The following is a 24,976-nucleotide window of genomic DNA, read 5'->3' on the forward strand; positions in this document are numbered from 1 at the left end:
TACGGGAGGATGTTCGATTTATAAGGTGAGTTGCTGAAAGGACAGCTTCTCCCCAAAAGTGTTGTGGGACATTTGTGGCTAACATGATTGATCTAGTCACTTCCAAAAGGTGTCTATTCTTCCTTTCCGCAACTCCATTTTGTTGGGGAGTGTCCACACACGAGCTTTGGTGAACAATTCCAACCTTTTGAAGGTAGGAATTTAGAGCAAGGTTGTAATACTCACGGCCATTGTCAGTTCTAAGTATCTGAATATTGCTTTGGAATTCTGTTTGTACCATCTTATGATAAATTTCAAATATTCTCCCTACTTCTGATTTTTCCTTCATTAGAAACACCCAGGTAACACGTGTGTGATCATCAATAAAGGTGACAAACCATCTCGAGCCTGTAATGTTGTGGACTCGTGATGGTCCCCATACATCACTATGAATTAATGAAAAAGGTTTTGAGGGTTTATAAGATTGGGGTGAGTAATGGTTTCGAGTATGTTTAGAAATTGGCAAATTTCACACTGAAAATATTCCTTGTTTTTATTGAATAAAGAGGGAAACATTTTTTCCAAGTATATGAAATTTGGGTGGCCTAATCTATAGTGCCACATCATTACAAGATTATTATCACTTGAAACTGCAGCTGCAACATGACAATTATTCTTGAGTTTTTCTTCTGATTTTTCCACTTGAAGGAGGTAGAGTCCAGCACACTCTTCAGCATTGCCAATCGTCTTCCCCGACTCCAAAGTCTGAAATTCACACAAGTTAGGGAAGAATTTAGTAACACATTTCAAATCTCTTGTAATCTTGCTAATAGACAGCAAGTTACAATCCAGTTTAGGCACATACAAAACAGAGTCAAGTGTAATATTTGGTGAAATGATAATTGATCCTTTACCCATGACCTTAGAATGTGTACCATCAGCTATTCGAACATTATAGTTATAGGGACATGGAGAATAACTACTAAACAAAGTAAAATCTCCAGTCATGTGATCTGAAGCCCCTGAGTCAACAATCCATGATTTTATTTTTTCCTTACTAGTGTTTAGAGCATGTAAGTAATTACCTCTTTGAGCCACTACAGCAGTACCACCTTTTTCTGCAGTTAACATGGTTTGCTGAAGGAGTTTTTGAAGAGCCTCCATTTGTTCTTTGCTAAAAAGAGATGAGTTAGAGTATACCTCAGCTTCTTGATTGTTAAATGCTGTGTTACCTCTTCCCTCCTTGCCTTTGAAAAATTTGGTCTCTGAAGGTTTTCCATGTATGATCCAACATGTTTCCTTTGTGTGGCCTGGTCTCTTGCAGTGTTCACACCAGGGGCGGGTTTTCTTTTGTGGTGGCCGAGGCTGATTCCCTCTTGCTGCCATTGCAGAGCTCTCGCTGTACGGAACTGAGCTAGGTGTTCCCAACATGATTTTCTTCCTGCTTTCTTCCCTTCTCACTTCTGAAAAGGCTTCTCGAATTTTGAGAAGTGGTTTGGTTCCAAGGATCCTTCCACGAACTTCATCTAGGTCCTTGTTTAGCCCCAATAGGAACTTGTAAATCCTATCTTTTTCCACCAGCTCCTTATATTTCTTTTGATCTTCTGTACAACACCATGTAACCTCTTCATATATGTCGAGTTGCTGCCAGTGTTTGTTAAGTATATTAAAATACTCAGTAACAGAAGATTCTCCCTGTCGAAGGTCATGAAGAATGCTTTTAATCTCAAATATGACAGATGTATTGTCAACATTTGAGTATGTTTCCTTCACTGCATCCCATATCTCTTTTGCAGTGTCATAGAACATGAAATTTTCACCAATTTCGTTTGTCATGGTATTGAGCAGCCATGACATTACTTGGTTGTTCTCAAGTTTCCATTTCTGAAAGTTTTTGTCTCCTTTTTCGGGACATTTAGAATCCCCCGTTGTGTAGCCTTCCCTTCCTTTTCCTTCGAGGAAGATCTTGACTGACCTTACCCATTAGGTATAGTTTTGACCATTTAATTTATGGCCTGTGATGAGGTGAGTGAGCCCTTCGTGTGAATTGGTCGGAAATGATCCAGTCTCCACTTTGAGCGATTCATCAGATTTGGGATCCTCCATAGTTTGGCGGCGCTAGGTTAGGGGTGGTTCAGATCGTGCTCTGACACCATGTAGAAATATATTGTATATTTCCTTCTGTTTTATGAGAATTACATATGCTGTATTTATAGACTGCATAAGGCAGGATTTGAAAGAGAAATCTGACCTAAGAATCAGGGGAATTAATTTTCCATGAATGCTAATTCTAATTACAGAAAAGAACAGGAACTAATAGCTAATTAATTACATTAATCATAATCCTTAATGAGTTGTACAAACAGAATCATTTGATTCTGTATTGATTATTCCATACTAATGATATTACCTCAGCAAGTACATTCAAGATATAGTCTCCTGATTTACCCTTAAGAGAATACTTGTAATCGTTAGTTGAACTATGGTATTCAGTTAATCGTTACTTGTAAAAGTTTGTAAGCTGTACCCAACTAAGATGCTGGTGTAGTTATATCTTAGTGTGTGCAGGTTAAGATCAGCAATATGTAGCTGACAAACCTCCTTGCAACTAACTCAAGATTCAGAATATTCAATACAGAAACATTTTGAGAAATGACAACTATCTCCTTCCTCAAATTTAATAGTGGGCACTGAGTAGTTGCGCACGGGCTTCAAGAAAATCATCAAAAGATGAGAACATGAAATGGAGAATCAAATGGCATAAACTAACTTGAATTTTGAAACAACAACATACCAAAGTGACAGCATGAAATGTGAAAAGAGCGCTTCATAAATAAATAATGAAAAGAAACAAGAAGCAGGGGAATCGTGAATCTTGGAAAAGGAAAGCCATAAAATCAGCAAGACCAAGAAGAAGAAAAAATGTAATGGTGAGGAGAAATAGATGGTTGAGAAGCGAGAAAACAACAACCCCTTGACTTTGTGGATCAATATTCAGAAATCAAAAGCACAATCAAGTTGCAAAGATGGAGAATAGAAACCATAGTAGTGTAGAAGAAAAACAAGGGGAATCAAAAATTGAGTAAAAAAGGAATAGTGACCCATCAATGGAGACGAAAATTGCGACAAGAAGAAAAGAAATCTGAGAATAGGAGTAATTAATTCTACGGGGAAACGAGGAAAGATGAAAGGCAAATGATGAACGTGGAGGTTAAGGCTTTATCTAACAATGCAGCAAGGGGATTCAGCAAAAGCCAATATAATAGTTCAAGGCATTTATTATCCAACAATGCAATGATCAAATCAGTATATATAGCAGGTTTTGTAAGGTTGAGTCATGCCTAACTACAATTCTAAAATAGTATCAGAGCCTAGTTCAAGATTCGTTGGGCCACCTATTGTCAAGTTTCCACTATAGGTCAAAGAAATCAGAGAAGTTGAGTATCTCGCTATCTCAGCTTGCATACTATTTTATTTATTTATAGCAGAATCTCAATAAATGAAAGAGCTAATTAGCAATCATTAGCTAATTTACATAACGCAATCATCATAATTACAGCTGAGTATAAATTTACTTACACATTTCGGACTAACACAAAAGACAAGTAACAGCCTTTGAAAGTAAGTGAATACAAATAATCTGAGCTGATTCTCATAGTACAGCACATTTATATAAATGTATATACCTGCATATAAGATAGCTCATCATAGCTCAAAGCCTTATTTTTGACGTTTGAATTTGATCCATCCTGAATAATAAAAAGTGACTATCATCAGCTGTTTGTGTTGTATTTGCATTAGCAAAATAATGACAATGTCTCAATCATTTGAGAGAGACACCAGAAACTCCTAAAAGTGAAGACAAAAAATACCTGAGATACAAATAAAGGAAATCTTGACGAAATGGCCCTTTGGTATCTGAAAAGTACATAGATCAAGTATGAACTGGATAAATAAATTGTTGTATAATCAAGTATAAAATACAAGTAAACAAGATAGGTTGTGATGAAGCATACTTCAATACAGAATTGATGGTCCTCTCCAGGTAATCAGCACGATTACATGCCATGATCACAACAGCTGCCACTGGAACCTAAAAAGTTCAGCATGGAGAATCACACAAAGCCTAAACGAGAAATTGAAATTCAGTAAACAGAACTCTCAGCCTAACCTGCACTTTATCGATCAGTCTTCTTACTTCTTTTCCTGAAATGTTCATTTATAAAATGGTAAATTTCAGGATACCCTTTAGACCAAAAATTCCATTGAGATTGTTCACAACATACTTTTGATAAGATGAACCGCTAAATATGTTTATATGAAACTAACAATACAAAGTGCATGCTATGTACGATGCATGGTTCAAAAGAAATAAATAAATATGTTTTAATGATTTTATTATAGATTATGGAACTGCTAGTCTGTTACTAAAGGCAGGCAGTAGTTTATAGCAGCAAGATATAAATTCACCAAAAAAATAACTGTGGATGGCATTGAAGTCTTTCAGAGAACATGCCGGCAATAATAAAATTATAATATGTACAGACACACACAAACATATATACTACCAAAAAAAGTGCATAATATAATAAGCAAAAAAATGAAAACTAACAACATATGCAACAAAAATAAACTCAAACTATTATAAAATTGGCAGAGTCAAGCTGCAGGAAAAAATAGAAGAGAATACAAAAATCAATTAGCTGCTTGAATAGGACAAAATAAAGAAGAAAAAACCACAATTGTATAGGATGGATAGAAAAAATTAAAAGAGCAAAGATGGGAGCTAGCAGGCTAATGAGTTCAATGCAGAAAAGGGAACAGAGAATAAAAATAAAATGTTTCTTCACTAGAATAAGAACTGCTGGAGAGTGGAGGTTGCTGGAGAGGATTCCCAGAGATGGGAGCTCGCGAGTTAATGAGCTTAATGCAGTGAGTATGAGGCTCAATAGTTTAACAGATGAAAAACCAAAAAGGCAAGACTGTTATTAGGGTTTAGTTTCAATGGTCATTGGTTTCTAAACGAGTCGGGTCATGGTCCTCATCTCTCTCTCTACTTTCAAGCTTCTCCTCCCCTTATTTCCACCAGCAGAGTCACGGGCCTTATGGGAATGACGGGCACCATAGCCCCATCCTATATTTAATTCTCCTTGTAAACATAATATGTTATTAATTATATAATGTGTATAAATATCCTAGTTGCTGAGTGTTTTACCCACTCAAGCACATTCAGAAAATTTCTTATTTCTATTTTTCACACAAACATATGGAACTAGATATCTTCTTCCTCGAGGAAAAAGTGTTAAGCAAGAGTCTTATTGTCAAGCACATCCCTGCTTTTGGTCAGTATGCAGATCTCCTCACCAAGTCACTCTCTCCTCTTAAGTTTCTACAACTCAGAGACAAACTTAAAGTGCAAGACAAGTCTTCTCTTCAGAGGTGACCTAGGGCTTTAGGGGAAAATATTAAAGTAATTGTAATATAGAGAGTAAGGGTATATGTGTAAAACAACTGTGCGGAGTCAGCACAATTGAGCTTCATCTATATAAGCTTAGCCCTAATTGTTGTGTGTAATGTTTCTCTTTCTGTTATGAAATGAAAGGAGTTAGTTCCAGTGATATCTACTCTCTCTCTCTTCTTCTTTAATCTTCAAATTATGTTCAGTTTCTAACAAAATCCATGTACCCCTTTTATCTTTTTGGGTTCGGGCCAGTCCATTATACATCTAATCTTCTCCGGGTCTACGAATACCCATGCGCCAGAAATTATATGTCCCAAGTAATCTATTTGTTGACAACCAAACTTGCTTGTTGACAACCAAACTTGCACTTAGATTGATTAGCAACAAAACAATTGGATAGTAAAACAGTCAGCACTTGCTTCTGGTGGTTCTCATGATCAGACATATTCTTACTATAGACTAGGATATCATCAAAGAAAATTAATACGAATTTCCTCAAAAATGGTCGGAAAATGTCATTCATAGTGGCCTGAAATGTGTCTGGGGAGTTCATCGACCCAAATGGCATTACAAGTTTTCATAATGTCCATTATGAGTTCTAAAAGCAGTTTTGTGGATGTCCTCATCTGCTACTCTAATTTGATGGTAACCGGATTTTAAATCAAATTATTCCCTCTATTTCGTTATTTCTTTGCCACGCCTTCTAGTATAAACTCTCCACACTTTTGGCTTAGGCCTAAAGTCAAGCCCAACTTCTTCATCTAAGTCTATATCATTTTCCCTCTCATCCGCTCTTGGTTTTTTATATAGTGGTCGGGGCGTGGTAGATTGGGTAGAGGTAATTTCATTGTACTTACTATGGGAAAGACAGGCATACTCAGAATCGGTGCTTTAGTTTGCATGGATTTTCAAACAAAACTGTTATTGTTGTTCAGTCCTTTACAGATCATGTGTCAAAGATTGAATTTGGTATGTTTTGGATTTTGGTGCTTCAGATAACGTGACCGGTAATCCCTCATTTTTTTCTAAATTATCAACACCCAAATATCCACATTATATCATTTGACACGGATGGGTCTAAAGTTGAAGCAACTAGTGTTGGAAGAGTTTCACCAAATCCCTTACTCTCTGAGATCTGTTTTGTTGATTCCTAATTGTCCCTTCAATTTAATTTCTATAAGTAGATTAGCTCGCCTCTTAATTGAAGAAAATTGTGTGGCCTTCCTCCATTAGAGTCTTTCCAAGCATGTTTGGTCAATTAGGAAAGCATTTAGAGTTTCTTTTTCCAATAGTATTAACAGAGTTATGTCTCCTTTTGATGTGCTTGGAGTCCTCGCAGTGTTCCATTCGTCTAAGGGTATAAGTATCATGTCCCTCCTATTGAACATTTCTCGAGATGTACTTGGATATTTTAGTGAAAGATCGTTCTAAGTTGTTTAATATTTTTTAAGAATTTTTATTAAGTTATGCCTCAGTTTGGCAAACTGATTGACATGGTATCAGATTCTCTTGAAGATCTGTTGGGCCACATGCTATCAGTTTTCTGCTATAAGGTCACCCACCATTTATATCAACGCACCAAGTCCAACAGTGTTGGACGTGAAGGAGTGTGTTAGGTTTCCCACATCGGATGAGATATGATCTCTATATATTTACAAATGGGAACAATTCTTACCTTACAAACTAGTTTTGTAAGGTTGAATTAGGCTCAACCTCAATTCTTAAAACATTCCTTCTACAAATCGTTTTTACATAAATGGATGTGTTGCATTCTTTGAGGACATACTCTACTTTGACAATTCAAATGCCCTTTGTCTGACTTGGATGAGGTTTTGCCTATCCCCTATTTTGAGTTTGTTGAGTCCAATTCTCCATCTTTTGTTCCTCTTGAAGCACCAAATGTGTCTTCATTCAAGTGTGTCTTCATCGAAGTCTCGGCCACCTTTGAACTAGTATCACATCATCTAAGAGAGAAGGTTTGAACCACGTGTTTCAGCTCTTGTTCTTAGTGTTTTCGCCACTACTCCTGCTCCCCCTATATATGTTGATTTGCCTATTTCCATTCGCAAAGGTAAGCATACAACTACTAACTGTTGGAAAATATATTATTTCCGATTTTATTATTGTCTTTAATACTACCTTTATTTTTCTTTATTCTCAATTAAGGATAAAATAAATTGTAATTATTGTATTTTCACTATATAAACCAGCTAAGGCTGATGAATAAAATATAACAGCTTTTACCAATTTTTTCTAATATGGTATCAAGAGCACTGGGTTAGGGGTTACCGTAAAAGCTTTCCTCAACCTATTTTTGTTGGGTTAGGGGTTACCATAAAATTTCCCTGTACGTATTTTTTGACCCAATTCACATACTCTATTAACCTCCTATGGCGAATGACAACAACATGTGGCCTCCCCTATCACAAGCCTACACTGGATCCAACCATGGCGACCAACCACAATCTGATTCGGACGGTGGCCGTGGAAACGGCGGTGGCCGCGGAAACGGTGTACATGAGGAACCGTCGGTGGTCATAAACAGTGGCAGTAATGACGGCAACAATGGAAACAGGAACAACATTGTTTTTGGTGACGGTTATTCCAACATAGGCGGTAATGATCGAGAGGGTTCCTCATACTCCCTCAAGGTCAATATCCCTAAAATGAATGGGAATAACTACAATGAATGGGCTCAAACCGTTCGATTGGTATTGGATAGCAAAGGAAAAATTGATTTCTTAACAGGAGCAGTAGCTGAACCGGCAACAGGAGACCCTCGTTACAAACAATGGAAGTCGGAAAACTCCTTGATTATTGCGTGGCTGGTAAGCTCTATGGAAACTGGAATAGGTAAGCCTTACATGTTTTTACCTTCTGCAAAGGATGTTTGGGAAGCTGTTAAGGAAACATACTCTGATATTCAAAACTCCTCTCAAATTTTTGGTTTAAAATCAAAGTTATGGCATGCGAAACAAGGTGACAGGAGTGTAACTGCTTATTACAATGAACTGTTAACACTGTGGCAAGAGTTAGATCTTTGTTATGATGACAAGTGGAGGTTTACAGAAGACAGTGTTTTGTTTCTCAAGAGGCAAGAAAATGATCGTGTATTCATGTTTCTCGCTGGGCTCAATAAAGACCTTGATGAGGTAAGAGGTAGAGTTATAGGAAAAGTACCATTGCCAACTCTTCGTGAAATTTTTGCAGAAATAAGAAGGGAAGAGGCACGACAAGGAATTATGATGGGTAAGACACAACGAAATTCTGAATCTGAAGGCTCAGCTCTGGCTACTAGAAACCTTGACGAGGGAAGAAGGTCAGACAAAGTTCCTTGGTGTGATCACTGCAAGCGCGAATGGCATACACGTGAAACTTGTTGGAAGCTCAAAGGCAAACCTCCTAACTGGAAGAAGAAAAGTGGTCGTGCATTTCAGGCTAGTAATTCTGATCAAGGGCAACAATCTCTTCCGTCTCAGTTCCCATTCACTACGGAGCAACTAGACAGACTGTACAAACTCCTTGAGTCTCCAACCCCTTCTTGCTCTATAGCAACAAAAGGTAATTCTGCATTTCTTAGTGTCAGTCCCAGTCATACTTGGATAGTAGATTCAGGAGCCTCCGATCACATGACAGGTGAATCTACTTTGTTCTCTTCATATAGTCCATGTGCAGGTAATCAAAAAATAAAAATTGCAGATGGCTCTTTTTCAGCCATTGCAGGTAAAGGGTCAGTTGTGTTGTCTCAAATGTTAACTCTTAAAAATGTCCTTCATGTTCCAAATTTATCTTGTAATTTAATATCCGTGAGTAAATTAGCCCAAGATATAAATTGTCAAACTAATTTTTTCCGATCTCACTGTGTCTTTCAGGATTTGAACTCGGGGAAGATGATTGGCAGTGCTAAGGAGAGTGGAGGACTCTACTACCTTGAAATTGGATCTGCATCACAACTACCTTCAAAAACAATAAGTTCCTGCTTTAAGTCTTTTTCCGTTTTGAATAATAAAGATGACAACATTATGGTATGGCATTTAAGATTAGGTCATCCTAGTTTTCGTTACTTAAAACACTTGTTTCCTAAGATATTTCACAATAAAAACTTTTCTTCGTTTAAATGTGAAGCATGTGAATTTGCAAAGCATCATCGTTCCCAGTTTTCAATACAACCTTATAAACCATCAAAGCCTTTTTCTATTATACACAGTGATGTTTGGGGCCCTAACCGTACAAGTACACTCTCTCTCAAAAAATGGTTTATCACGTTTATAGACGACCATACAAGAGTATGTTGGGTGTACTTGTTAAAGGGAAAATCAGATGTTTGTCAGGCTGTAAAGAACTTTGTTTTAATGGTGCAGAACCAATTTCAAACAAATATCCAAATCTTTAGAAGTGATAATGGCAAAGAATATTTTAACACTATCCTGGGTGATTTTTTTCTAAAAAATGGGATTGTTCATCAAAGTTCATGTCCTAATACTCCTCAACAAAATGGAGTGGCCGAAAGGAAAAATAGACATTTACTAGAGGTTGCTAGAGCTCTACTTTTTTCAAATAAAGTACCAAATTATTTGTGGGGCGAAGCTGTTTTAACAGCTGCGTATTTAATTAACAGAACGCCCTCCAAAATTCTCAATTTTCAAACTCCTATTAACGTCTTCAAAGAATGTTTTCCTAGTACTCGTGTTTTAACTGATTTGACTTTAAAAATCTTTGGTTGCACAGCCTTTGTTCATGAACATAAAAATGTTGGAAAACTTGAGCCACGTGCTATAAAATGTGTCTTTGTTGGATACTCCCCAACCCAAAAAGGATATAAATGTTTTGATCCAAAAAATAAGAAAATGTTTGTCACTATGGATGTTACATTCTTTGAAAATAAACCTTTTTTTGATGACACTCATCTTCAAGGGGGGGAGATAAACGAAGACTCGTTTCAAATTGAGGACATGAGTTTTTTAAATAACTTATCTTTACCAATATCACAAAATTCTAAGTTTTTTACACCTGCACCAACAGAAAATGGCCGCGATTCTTTATCTAATCCTACTCCTGTCATGAGTAAGGAACCTTGTGAATCCGAGCCTACATTTTCTCTTGTAGAAAATAATGAGAATCCTGAAAACGATGATAATGATGATCTAATTGAAATGCCACAAAATAATGAGTCACTTCAACAAAACAAATTTGAATTAGGAAACGGGACTTGGAAAGGAAAGGTTTTTGTGAAAAAGCACCATAAAGGAAAGGACAAGTCCACATCTCAACACTGCCAGGAATCTGAACTGGGGAATGATCAATTTCCTAACAAAAGAAAAGGTAAGTCTATCTCTGTTTCTGAGAGTCGTATTTTGTATCCTGATATAGATGATCCTGTTGCCATTAGAAAACCTGTCAGATCTTGCACTAAACATCCCATGTCCAATTTTATATCATATCCAAATTTGTCTTCATCTATGTCTGCCTTCACTTCAAAATTGTCTAGTGTAGAAATTCCAAAAAGTGTACAGGTTGCTCTAGAAATTCCAAAGTGGAGGGAAGCTGTACTTGAGGAGATGAAAGCTCTAGAAAAGAACAAAACTTGGAGTGTTACGCCACTACCAGATAGCAAGAAGACAGTTGGATGCAAATGGGTGTTTACTGTGAAGTATAATTCAGATGGGTCAATTGAAAGGTACAAGGCTCGCTTGGTGGCTAAAGGCTTTACTCAGACCAATGGTATAGATTACTCAGAGACATTTGCTCCTGTTGCAAAATTGAACACTGTCAGAATTCTTTTGTCTCTTGCTGCTAACCTGGATTGGCCTTTGCACCAGTTAGATGTTAAGAATGCCTTTCTTAATGGCGATCTAGAAGAAGAAATATATATGGACATTCCTCCTGGCTTTGAAAACAAATTTGGATCAAATGTGTGCAAACTAAATAAGTCTTTGTATGGATTAAAGCAGTCCCCTAGAGCTTGGTTTGAAAAATTCACTCAGTCCATGAAGAAACAAGGGTACATCCAAGGACAGGCTGACCACACCTTGTTCACAAAATTCTCCCACGATGGGAAAGTTGTTGTCCTGATTGTTTATGTTGATGATATTGTCCTTACTGGAGACGATACAGTGGAAATGGCAAGAGTAAAAGAGAAATTGGCAGTAGACTTTGAAATCAAGGATCTGGGATTCATGAGATATTTTCTAGGTATGGAGGTTGCTCGATCAAAAAATGGTATTGTGGTCTCACAGCAGAAATACATTATAGACTTGTTGAAAGAAACAGGAATGAGTGGATGTCGTCCTGCAGATACCCCTATGGATCCGAATGCTAAACTTTGGGGAGAAGGTAATGTTTCTGTTGATACTGGGAGATATCAGAGATTAGTTGGGAAATTGATTTATTTGTCACACACCCGACCTGATATTGCTTTCTCAGTTAGTGTAGTGAGTCAGTTTATGCATTCTCCTTTCGAGGAACATCTTGAGGCAGTATATAGGATACTGAGATATTTGAAGGGAAATCCTGGAAAAGGATTATTTTTTAAGAAGACTAGTGAAAAAAATGTGTCTATCTTCACCGATGCCGATTGGGCAGGTTCAGTCACAGATAGAAGATCAACATCTGGATATTGTACCTATGTTTGGGGTAATCTTGTGACATGGAGGAGCAAGAAACAAGGAGTTGTAGCAAGGAGTAGTGCAGAGGCCGAGTTTAGAGCTATGTCTCAAGGTATTTGTGAAGGATTATGGATCCTTAGAGTCCTAGAAGAACTTAAGATGAAAATTGAGCTTCCATTGAAATTGTACTCTGACAATAAAGCTGCTATTAGCATAGCTCATAATCCAGTTCAACATGACAGAACCAAGCATATCGAGATTGATCGACACTTCATAAAGGAGAAGTTAGATGCGGGAATCATATGTCTACCCTTCGTGACTTCAAGTCAACAAACTGCGGATATCCTGACCAAAAGCTTGGCAAGGCCTACTTTTGAGTATTTGATAGACAAGTTGGGCATGATAGATATCTATGCACCAACTTGAGGGAGGGTGTTGGAAAATATATTATTTCCGATTTTATTATTGTCTTTAATACTACCTTTATTTTTCTTTATTCTCAATTAAGGATAAAATAAATTGTAATTATTGTATTTTCACTATATAAACCAGGTAAGGCTGATGAATAAAATATAACAGCTTTTACCAATTTTTTCTAATACTAACCATTATCTTATTTGTAATATCTTGTCACACCAATGTTTATCTCCCCACCTAATGTGCTATTTGTAATATATGTAGGTCATAATTGATGATATGTCAGCTTTAGAAGATAACTGTACTCGGGAGCTTGTTACACTTCCTTTTGAAAAATTTGTTGTTGGTTGTAGTTGGGTATTTAATGTTAAGGTTGGTCATAATGGAAATGTAGGTCAATTGAAAGTTCGTCTAATAGAAAAGGGGAATACTCAAGTCTATGGTCAAGATTATAGTGATACGTTTTCCCAAGTTGCGAAAATGGCATATGTTCGCCTCTTCCTTGCAATGGCTACCATGAAACACACTTATTTCAGTTGAATATCAAGAATGGGCATGAAGCAGGAGATTTATACGTAGTAACCTCCTGGGTTTGTCGCTCAAGTGGAGTGTAAAATGTAAATTACATAAGTCTATGTATGACTTGAAACAATCACCTCGAAGATAGTTTGGAAGATTTAGTAAAATCCTGCAGCAAGTTTGAATGTCATAAGGGTATCAAGACTTTAAAACAACATCTATTTAGAATTTTCAGACTAAGAACTTGGGTTTTCTTCATTAATTTTTTGGGAATGAGGTAGCTTAACCAAAATGAGGTATTGTTACCTATGAAAGAAAGTATGTTTTTGATATTTTGGAACAGAGAGGTCTCACAAATTGAAAACCAATGGATACTCCTATGGACCTTAATATAAACTTCTTTCTAATCCGAGGGAGCCATATCCAGACCCAGGTAGATACCAAAGACTTGTATAAAAATTGAATTCTCTAAGCATGGCTAGAGCCAACATATCTTTACCGTCAATGTAGTAAGTCAGTTCCTTAACTCTCCTTGTAACAACCATTGAAATGCATTTATTCAAAATCTTAAGTACATCTTTGTTTTTACTTATAAAGAATGCCAATATCATTACATATTGAGATGTTGATTGAGCTAAGAGTTGCATGTGATAAATGGTCTACATCGGGCAATTGTGTTTTCATTGGTGGAAATTTGATTACATGGAAGAGCAAAAAGCAAATTGTTGTTTGCTCGTTCAAGTACAAATGAGTATCGAGTTATGGCTCATGTCACATGTGAGCTTTAGTGGTTGAAACATTTACTGCAAGAACTTTAATTTTTTATGAAATTGACTCGATGGAACTTGTGTGTGATAAACAGTCAGCCTTGCACCTTTCCTCCAACCCAATTATTCAAGAGAGGACAAAATATATAGAAGTCGATTGTCACTTTCTTAAAGAAAAGATTCACACTAAGATCATCAGAACTTCTTTTGTCAATTCCAAGGATTAACTTGATGATATATTTACTAAATCTCTACATATGTGACAGGATGGATGCATATGATGTATATGCACCACCTTGAGGGGGAATGTTGAGATACTATAAATATAATGAGTATCAGTTATGATATTGTGTTAGTATCTGTTGATTATATCTTTCTTAGTTGATTCTTTCCCTAATTATTAGCGGCACGATCCCGGGATTGTGATTGCGGCCGCGTAGCCTGCGTTAGCGGGTCGCGGGAGCGGTTTGCTTCCCGGCCGGAGCGGGTTTAACCCGTTTTGACCCATTTTGTTTTTTTTTTAAGAAAATGACTTTATTACCCCAAAAAGAATGTTATATCAAAATATATTGTAACCCAAATTCTTTCTCTTCTCACTTGTCGGTTCCTCTTCTCACGACAGCCCTAACTCTTCTTCTTACTGCGCTGCGCCTAACTCTTCGTCCAGGTTAATTTTCTTCTTCTTTTTCTTACTTCAACTCTTCTTCTATTACTATATTCTTTTTTTGTTCTTTTTCTTCTTTTTTTAATACTGCTTTTTCTTATTACTACTGTTTTTCTGTTTTTTTCTTATTATTACTATTTTTGTTAATACTATTTTTTCTTATTATTACTGTTCTTCTATATTCTTCATCCTACTGCTTTTTCTTATTACTACTGTTTTTTAATACATTTTTCTGTTACTTTTTAATTACATTTTTCTTAGTTATGCACCTTCTTCTTCTTCTTCTGTTCTTCTATATTCTTCATCCTACTGTTTTAACTACACTTTTTAAAGACATTTTTTTAATTACATTTGTTACTTTTTTTCTTCTTCTTTTTTATTAGACAACGGCAACATCTTCAGTACCATCCCAAAATTCTGCATTTGTTGGTTCTTGTGACCAAATCATTCAGCATTTGTTGGTTCTTGTGACCAAATCTTCAAACCAACCGGTAGTAATATTGACGTAACATGGCAATATAACCATTGGAAGGATATAAATAACAAGAAAAAGGTAACATGTGATTTTTGTGGTCTTACATCTAGTGGAGGAATAAGTAGAGCAAGAAGACATCAACTAGGAATAAAGGTGGTCTTACATCTAGTGGAGGAATAAGTAGAGCAAGAAGACATCAACTAGGAATAAAGGGGGATGTAGTTGCTTGCATTAAAATACCGTCGGATGTTAAAGCAATATTAAAGGCTGATTTTGTTGAGAAAGAGAGAATTAAAAAAGGAGTAGAAGAGACGTTAGTGCAAATAGATGAAGATGATTGTAATGAAATTGAGGAGATAGTGAGAATTCAAAGTGGAAAGAGGCTTGTTGAGTCCTCTTCACATGCTGTCAAGAAGACTAAAGGTCCATTGGATTTAATGTTTAAGAAGACTAGGGGACACAAGCATCAATGATGCATGTGATAAAGAAGCTAGGAATGGGTTACATATATGCCGCAATGGAGGTAGCAAAGGAATTAATTGAAAAAGCTAATGATGCATGTGATAAAGAAGCTAGGAATGGGTTACATATATGCCGCAATGGAGGTAGCAAAGGAATTAATTGAAAAAGCTTTTAATTCAAATTCAAGCAAGTACAAATATGTATTTGCAATCATTGATAAAAGATGGGAGTGTCAACTTCATCATCCACTACATGTTGTAGGATACTATCTCAATCTTGAATATTTTTATAATAAACCAGAAATTGAGAATTGTCTTAAATTGGTGAAAAGCCATGAAGTGAAAGATATGATTTCAGTACAATTGGCAGAATACAAGGGTGTTAGAGGTCTCTTTGGTATAGGAGTGGCAATTAGACAAAGATCGATATTAGCTCCGGGTAAGATGGAAGTTCATTTTTTTACAATTATTGGTCGTATGTGAGACACTTTGTGTATATCCTAATGTAGATAGTTATTTTATTTCTAGCTGAACGGTGGAAGTCATATGGCGCCGAAACTCCGGATTTGCAATTATTGGCAGGTAAAGTGTTAAGTTTAATTTGCAGTGCTTCCGGTTGTGAGCGTAACTGGAGCATGTTTGAGCATGTAAGTATTAATTTTTATTAGGATATTAGAGTATCTTACACTCAAGTACTATTAAACTAATACTTCAAATTATTGTATTTTAGATTCATTCTAAGAAGAGAAATAAGTTAGAGCATCAAAGGTTGCAAGATTTGGTTTTCATCAAGTATAATCAAACTTTGATTGAAAGATATGAAATTAGGGACAAGATTGATCATATGGTTTTGAGCGAAATTAATTATCACACTGAATGGTTGGTGGGAGAGATGGGAGGTATAGAACAAGATGGTGAACCTATAGAAGAAGACTTGGTTCATAAAAATGATGATTTAACTTGGTCTCAAGTTGCCAATGCAAGTGGGGTTAATGAACCTTTAATCTACACTAGGAGGTCAAGGCAACTTGAAGTTGCAAGTACATCTAGGACAAGAATAGTACAATAAGTGGTGGTAGAAGATGTTGAAGAAGATGAAGAATTGGAAAATAATGAAGATGAAGATTGGAAAATGATGAAGATGAAGAGTTAGAGGAATATTTTGAGGAACGAGGCCTCTTTGATGATGACCTATGATTTCTATTTTTGTTTGAATTTTCATATAATAGTACTAAGTTTAAATTTTAAAATGTGATGTTTTGAATTTGATTATGTTTGGAATCTGGATAAAGCAATGTTCTTTGACATTTGATTTTATAAATCTTTTATGAGTGTTGTGTTTTTTGTTTAGTTTTACATTAAGTATGTGTCATATGATTTATAGATTATTATATAATTATTTGTACAAAAAGCTATCCCGCTATTCCGCTATCCCATTTTTAGAGTCGGCCGTCCCGCTCCGCTATCCGGGATTAATAACTCTGATATATATATATATATATATATATATATATATATATATATATATATATATATATATATATATATATATATTCCTCCCACATAATAGAATCAGATTTTCGGTCTCAAGTTACATCATATCCTACCTTTTCTAATTATCTCACCCTAACTATTCCAGCTAATCAACTGATTGGGTAAACAATTCTTCATAGGTAGGGTTCTAACAGAATCATGTTGACAAGACCACAACCACCTCTAGTTTGTGTAGTGTATTCACATGTTTAAATCATTTCAAGTCCATGTTCTATCGGTAAACAAATTTTATTTGCATACTGCACAGAATGTACTGCTTGTCTAATGCATATGTGATATACCATCACACAGAAATATCCTATCCTATAAATTTTTAATTTAAAAAGTCAAAAAGGACCCAAAAATTGCCAGTTTAAGGAATGAGCATCTATACTTGCCTTCTTTATTTGTGCAATGACATTTATTTATAGGAAAGACCCTGACTATTTACATCAATGAAATATCAGATATAAAAAACAAATATTAGAATTCAGTATAGCAAATATTGTTTTTAATTGACCTTTTCGTTTTTTGGGGTAGTAAAAATTAGAAAATTTAAATATTCCACAATAGAAGTGCAATTGTTAGACTACCATGGAACAATAAAATGCTCCAACTCACTCTGATATCATTTTTTTAGTACAAAGTAATGCTGTATAGCAACTCAATATGCAAATATACCATGCTTCAAATGCAACAAAAATATAATTCATCATTGTTTTAAGTAAACAAGGTTCTGGGTCATCATCGCATGACTTACTCAAACTATGGATATGAACTAACTAAAATGTCGATGACCAACTCATTATCAATTTAAATGCAAGTTTGACAGCCAATGTAAAATTTAGTCGCATCTATATGACATGGATCAAAGTACAAGCCACATAGAAGAAGTGAAGAAACCAATACCCCGCCCACACCCAAAATAAAAGAGAGACCTTATTAATGATCATAACATACTTTCAAGATCTTGAACAAGAGACTTCATTTGCCCACATTCTTGGTCTCGACGCTTCCTTTCTTCTGAAAGAATCCAAGACAAAATACACTTTAAGTGACAGATTGCTACATGCAAAGTAGGCAAAAGATCAAATAAACCAAAATGGAACTTGCCAATGAGCATGGGCCCACATACTCAACTATTTACCCTATTTAATCAATAAAAATATTTTTTATGAAAAGTGTCCTCTAAAAATTTGGGTTGACTCTAACTCTACCCCAAAAAAATGGCTTGTAAGGAGAAGGGTGCCTAACACTTTTTATAACCACTACTTAAACCTATTACAATATTAGATGTGAGAGATATGTAACTCTAGTATCTTTCAGTAGCTTCCTCTCCCTTTTGCTGCCTTGTCTGCATAACTAACCAAAAGCTAGTTCTGATCAAGTGTAGGTTAGGCCACTCAAGGTGTAGGAATAGGCTAGATATATAAGCTCAAAGGAATGAAACAATTTCCTCAATTTTCTCTCATTTTACATGGTACCATAAAGCTTTTAGATCTATGGAAAACGAATTTCCTCCAACTACACCACCACCTTAAGCATTGTGTGTTACTCCGTTGCAATCAGTAACGTTCTCCACTACCTCAGATCTTCCTAAGACCTTACACCTAATGTTATGATCACCAATACTCCTTCCATCCCCAATCCACAATCAGTAGTGAGTGTGGATACAAAGGAACCTTAAGATTTATTATGAAGTGTTAATAGGTGTGAAAACATGTATTGAAAATGAAATAACCTTGTAGGGAGACAATGCGTCCTTGCTGCAAGCTAATCTGATCAATGAGCGATTGCATTTGACTTGTACAGTGATTTTCAGCTTGAATCTGTGAAATAAAAAGTGAATAGAAGAAATATGGAATATAAATAGATTAATAATGTTGAAAGTGGTGGAGTTGAGTTACAGAAGCAGCGAGGCGATCAGCATATTGTGATTGTGTTGCGAAAAGTCTCATCTGAACAAGTTAGAAGGAGATGTTACAATAATAACTGGAAAAGGGAATGAATTAGGGTTAGAGAGAGAGAGACGATACCTTACCTGGATGTAGATGAAGACGACCGCTGCAACAAAGAGAAGTAACCGAAAATCACAGAAAAATTTCGCCATCGCCAAGACCAGTTTAGAGATGGATCTGGATGGATCGTCTACTCTACTGTGTTTTGTCTACAGTTGACTATTCTCAGCCGTTGGATTAATCTAAAGGCAGAGAGAGAAATTAAGAAAAAATGCATTGAATTAGACGAGACGAGAGAGAAAGAGGAATAACGATCCACATTGTCACAGAGGAGGCGTGGCCATTGAATGGGACTTCGTTTACTCACACTCTGCAAAATTTTCTTCAATCGCTAAAACATGATCATTCTCGTCAAATCCCTCTTATAAGGCTATCTTGATTACGGACTTGATAACTGATCAGTGCATTTTGATGCACGTTCTTTCATGTTTGTACTCAAGCATTTCTTTGGTTTGCTTTGATTATTTTTATGTTTTAATATGTTTTTATAATTTATGTTATTTTTGCACTTATTTAATTTTCGTATTTAATTTTCAGCATTTGCAGCTTTCGCGAGAAAAATCATATCTTGAGCTAGGAGTATCGGATTGAGACGTGCTACCAGTCGATGGAAAGCTAAGAAAAAGATCTACAACTTTTGTTCAGAAGTCGAGAGCTGAATCGGACTGTAGCAGGGCCAGAAAGTCTGTTGAAGTTGCAGAATTTTATTTGTATTTTTGTTGGGTCATTTGTAGTGGGCTGGGTCGACCCAGTTGAGTTGTAAAACGGGTCTTTGTTTTCCCCTAGGTCTAGCAGTCGTACACCATGGGGAATGGAACGGGAAAATCACGGTTCATGTACGAATTTGAGAGCTTGCAAAGAATGACTATGGAGAACTAATTTCCCAAGAATCAATTCACTGTAATCGGATGCCACTTTGAGGTTCTTTTATAATTTTCCATTAATTTGTTCCTTTGAATTATATCTATAATCACAATTACTTGCTTAATTTAATTGTTTTTACATGATAGAATTCTTTAATTTGATTGTTGTCTGCTTTTGAATCAATTTCGTGATTAGTGTAGCTTTTGCATTATCGCGTTCGATCATATTGCGTTTGCTTAATTCGCAATAGTTTTAATCCGTTTGCTTTACTCGGAATTCAGGGACAGACTTCGTATAATTGTTATTGCGCTTGTCAGTAGTTTTTGTAATCGAATAGGATCAGACCCGTTTAGGGAATTGGAATTTTATAGGGATCAATGATAAGTCGGAAGATGATATAGTGGGTTGATTCGTTTCAGCTTATTCAAATAATCACTTTTCATAATCACTTATTTTCTGCATTTTTGTAATTGAACATCAAATCAACCCCCCATTCGATTACGTTTAATTATTACAAACAAGAATCCTTGAGACGATATCCGAGTTTAATTGTCGCTGTATTACGCTTTTACAAAATTACTCGTTTTGATCCGCGCGCGACAGCGGATCAAATTGGCGCCGTTGCCGGGGATTCTTGTTTCTTTTAATTGTTTTTAGAGTCATAGATTTAGTGTCTAAGCGTATAGGTCCTAGTTTCCTCGCAGTTTCGTCCAACTTGCGTATTGGTCTTTTTGCGGTTTGAGATAAAAAAAAATCTGTTTTTAAACAAATTGTCTCAGATTATTCCGATTTTTTGTCGATTCATTAGGAAAAAATCAGTAATCAAAAGCCTCTATTTATAGAATAAATAGTGGACGACACCCTAAAAAATCGAAATTCCTTATTTTTCTATTTTTTATGATTTGTTTTCTGTTTTGGTAGTTTTAAAAAAATCTGAAAAAATTCTCAAAAATTTTAAATGACGTCATTAGATTAATTTCGGTGTTAGTTTATTTTTATAAATTTATTTTAATCGTTTTCCTTCATTGTGTTTGTTTTTGACTATGGCTGACCAAAGAACTTTAAGGCAGTTAGCTGTCCCTGATGTGAATTATAATGGCATGTGTATTGAATATCCTGAAGCTGACACTCCTTTTGAACTAAAATGTGGTTTGATACACTTGTTGCCAAAGTTTAATGGTCTTGTAGGTGAGAATCCACATAAACATCTCAAAGAATTCCAGGTTGTGTGCTCTACACCGTTGAGGCCTGAAGGAATAACTGAAGACCATATCAAACTTCGAGCTTTTCCTTTTCATTGCAGGGTGCAGCAAAGGATTGGATATATTATCTTGATCCAAATTCGATCACAAGCTGGAATGCTCTAAAAAGAGTGTTCTTAGAGAGATACTTCCCTGCCTCCAGAGTAGCCTCGATCAGAAAAGAGATTTGTGGTATTAGACAGGATAATGAGTCGTTGACCGAGTATTGGGAGAGATTCAAGCACTTGGTATCTAGCTGCCCTCAACACCAGATCACTGAGCAACTCCTCATCCAATACTTTTATGAGGGGTTGTTACCGATGGACAGGAACATTCTTGATGCTGCTAGTGGTGGAGCATTAGTCGATAAAACTCCAGCTGCTGCCAAAGCCCTTATTGAAAATATGTCTCTTAATTCTCAACAGTTCACCACTAGAGACAATTCTGTGCAAAGCAAAGGCGTGAGTCAAATTCAAGTTTCTTCCAACAAAGCTTTAGAGAGCAGAATTGATGAACTCACTGCCTTAGTCAAACAGCTGGCAGTAGTAAAACCTCAAACAACAACTTTGTGTGGCATTTGTACTTCTCCTGAGCACCCGTCCGATACTTGTCCTATTCTGAGAGACGAGTCCATTACTGAGCTGCCACAAGCTTATGCAGCCAACCTTTACAATCAAAACAGGTACAACAACACTCCTGACCTGTCCACCAACAAATACCATCCCAATTGGAGGAACCATCCCAACCTTCGATATGGAAACCCGCAAACCAGCCAACAACAGAACTCACCTCAAGTGGCTGCCCCTGCACCTTCCGGACCATCCTTAGAAGATCTTGTCAAACAAATGGCCGCCAACAATCTCCAATTCCAACAAAGGACCGATTCTAGCATTCAGACCTTGAACACCCAAATGGGACAACTTGCTACTCAAATAAATAACATGCAAGCCCAAGGGTCGAACCAGCTTCCAGCCCAAACAGTTGTCAATCCAAAGGATTCTAATGCTAATGTAAGCGCAATTTCTTTGAGATCCGGAAAAGTTACAGAACCAGCCCCTGAAAAAAGTAAAAAAATTATTGAGGTAACATCTGAACCTGAACCTACTCCATCTGAACCTGTTTCATCTGAAAAAATTAAAGAAAAGGAGTATGTGCCACCAGTCCCTTTCCCACATAGAGTTCTGAAAAATAAAAGAATTGAGGAGGGAGACAAGGAAAGAGAGATATTGGATGTTTTTAGAAAAGTTGCGGTAAATATTCCGCTTCTTGATGTAATTAAACAGGTTCCTAAGTATGCAAAGTTTCTGAAGGATTTGTGTACAAATAAGAGGAGGATTAAAGGAAGTGAGAGAGTTAACTTGGGAAGAAATATTCCTGCTTTTATTCAGCCAAAGCCTTCATCTAAAAAAGTTACAGGCGAGAAAAATGTTTCAGCCATCACTCAGCTCTTACCACAAAAGCAGAAGGATCCGGGAACTTTTACTGTCCCTTGTACCATTGGGGATAGTAAATTCGAGAATTGCATGCTTGATTTGGGAGCGGGCATTAATGTTATGCCTACTTCTATTTATAATAACCTTAATCTTGGTCCTTTGCAGCATACAAGTTTGATCATCCAACTGGCGAACAGGAGCAATGCACGCCCGACTGGCGTAGTGGAAGATGTCCTTGTCCAAGTTAACAATTTAATTTTTCCTGCAGATTTTTACATTCTGGACATGGAAGGAGAGTCTAAGACAAGCAGAGCTCCCATCATTTTAGGCAGACCGTTCATGAAAACGGCGAAGACAAAAATTGATGTTGACGATGGAACCATGTCCATGGAATTTGGTGACATTGTCACAAAATTTAACATTTTCGATGCCATGGAACAACCCTTGGAAGAACATTCTGTTTTTCAAATAGATTTGATTTCTGAAATTGTTGATGATACTTATAGTGATTTGTTTGCATCTGATTTTGCATCATTGTCTGGTTTTGATGATGTTTATTCTTGTAATATTTGTACTGAAACTGAAATTTGCTCTGTTTGTGCTGAAATTCAGGCTGCCTTGCAAGTTGATATTCTTACTGCAGATGAGGTTGCAAATAAAGTTGTTCATGTAGATAAAGCTCTTGACATCCCGGCTGCCCCAAACACTCCTCCTATTGAGCAGTCACCTTCCCTCGAGCTGAAGCAACTTCCTGAAAATATGAAATATGTTTATTTAGAGATGAATGAAAAACTACCAGCTATAATTTCTTCTAACCTTGATTTCGATCAAGAAAATAAGCTTTTGCAGGTTTTAAGGAAGCATAAAAAGGCAATTGGTTGGACATTGGCTGACATTCCAGATCAGATCACCTTCACCCGTCCATTTGACACTTTTACTTTTAGAAGATTCTTTGATCCTGGAATAAAAGGCGAAGATACTAATAAAAATTTCAAGTTCAATGGACATTACCCAAAGCTATTCCATGACAACCCCACTTTGGAAGAAGAAAATGTAGAATATATCTCTTTGGGAAAGACTGCTTATGTGATCACCTATCCTCCTTGACTACTCGGGTGTGTTCTTTCCTCTCTCTTCTCTCTCTTATTTTATGTTTGTTTCTTTCATTGAGGACAATGCATATTTTAAGTGTGGGGAAGGGAATACTTTATTTTCTTTGTTTTGTTTTGTTTTTCTTTGTTTTGTTTTGTTTTTGTTTTCTTTCTAAAAAAAAATTGCATTTTTGTTGAAAGTTTTAGGCTATAGAATAATTTGAGGTTGGTTTGTAGAGACTTGGGAAAAGTTCACAAGATCGGTATCGTTTTAACACCTTAAATCTCCTGAATATGAAAATCATTTTGAATACTTGTTATGACATAGTGTCATACCCCAAAAATTACCCATCATTTTTCCTAAAAAAAAAAAAAAAAAAAAAAAATTTAATTAATTAATTAATTAATTAATTAATTAATTAATTAATTAATTAATTAATTAATTAAATAATTAAAATAAATATATAACAAATTATTTTGGACTTGGGTCTCCCTCATTTCAAGCCCATTACCCACGAAATTAGTCTATAAATACTGAAGTTTCAGACTTGGAGTTTACACTTGGAGTTTAGACTTGGAGTTTACACTGGGAGATTCACTGGAGAAAGAAGGAAGAGAAGCAAAACACTCTGAGGTTTCCTTGGAACAAAACCTTGAGGAAAAAGAAAGAGAGAGAACAGAGAAGAACGAATAGAAGTTTTGGCATAGGAACCCTGCCTACCCGGAGAATTCAGAGTAAAGAAACCCTGAAGGCAGCCCATCTGCACCGAAGCCATCGCCGTCCAATTCCCGCTGCCTAACTTATTCCGATACTACAAGTGGTCAATCCCTTCAACCTTGAATTGGCAAACAGGTTTGCGTATCTCTATTGTTTATACTTTCAATTGGCCATATCTACATATATAATGCATCATGATTAAATGTTGATATATAATTTGCTTTCGTATGGGAATTTAAATATGCCTGAATACCCTGAATGTTTGATCATGTTATTCCTGTGATAAAATGCCATAAAATTCAAAGTTCCTAACGTGGGGTTGTTTTCAAATTCAAAATCCGTGGCCTATTCTGTTTTTTTTTTATGTTTTATCATAGCCATGCATTATTCATCCTATCCTATTTATTGTTGTGATATTTCTCCGGTGTAATCTTCGATTGCACCCTGATTTGGTGTTCTGACATGTTTCTTTTTTGAGTTTCGTAAAGGTTCACATATCCCAGGAGAAGGTTATTGGCTAGGTATTCCACTTTATTTGTGGGATACCCTTGTGGAGTTTCACCCTAAATTAATTTTTTAATGTATTAATTTCTAATGTGTTAATTTTTTAATATATTATTTTTAATAATTTTACTGTGGAGTTTCATCCTAATTATATAATTAATTGTAAAACTTTGCCTTTGAATAAGTGATTTTGGACCTCTCTTTGTTGCCTTACGATTACGATATT

At 36.1% G+C, this 24,976-nt stretch overlaps 1 protein-coding gene across 7 annotated transcripts in view; it reads right to left on the reverse strand.

Moving 5' to 3' along the window:
• Positions 1–19,323, reverse strand: part of LOC127084453 (alpha-1,3-mannosyl-glycoprotein 2-beta-N-acetylglucosaminyltransferase) — a 32,527-nt gene extending 13,204 nt beyond the window's left edge. Inside the window, exons 1-9 of one of the 7 annotated variants that reach the window (XM_051024901.1) lie at positions 19,207–19,323; positions 18,923–19,081; positions 18,789–18,839; positions 18,623–18,710; positions 17,842–17,904; positions 4,151–4,185; positions 3,996–4,072; positions 3,852–3,897; positions 3,666–3,728 (exon numbers count right to left, since the gene is read on the reverse strand). In XM_051024901.1, coding sequence (XP_050880858.1) covers positions 3,666–3,728; positions 3,852–3,897; positions 3,996–4,072; positions 4,151–4,185; positions 17,842–17,904; positions 18,623–18,710; positions 18,789–18,839; positions 18,923–18,991 — 492 coding nt within the window. In that variant the 5' untranslated portion in view covers positions 18,992–19,081; positions 19,207–19,323. Of the gene's footprint in view, positions 1–3,665; positions 3,729–3,851; positions 3,898–3,995; positions 4,073–4,150; positions 4,186–17,841; positions 17,905–18,622; positions 18,711–18,788; positions 18,840–18,917 lie in introns of all 7 variants that reach the window. The other 6 variants (XM_051024900.1, XM_051024899.1, XM_051024904.1 and 3 more) reach the window with 6 other exon arrangements.
• Between the last annotated feature and the right edge of the window lie 5,653 nt (positions 19,324–24,976).

The sequence above is a fragment of the Lathyrus oleraceus genome, chromosome 5 (genome assembly GCF_024323335.1).
Source record: "Lathyrus oleraceus cultivar Zhongwan6 chromosome 5, CAAS_Psat_ZW6_1.0, whole genome shotgun sequence".
In the NCBI taxonomy this organism is placed as follows: domain Eukaryota; kingdom Viridiplantae; phylum Streptophyta; class Magnoliopsida; order Fabales; family Fabaceae; genus Lathyrus; species Lathyrus oleraceus.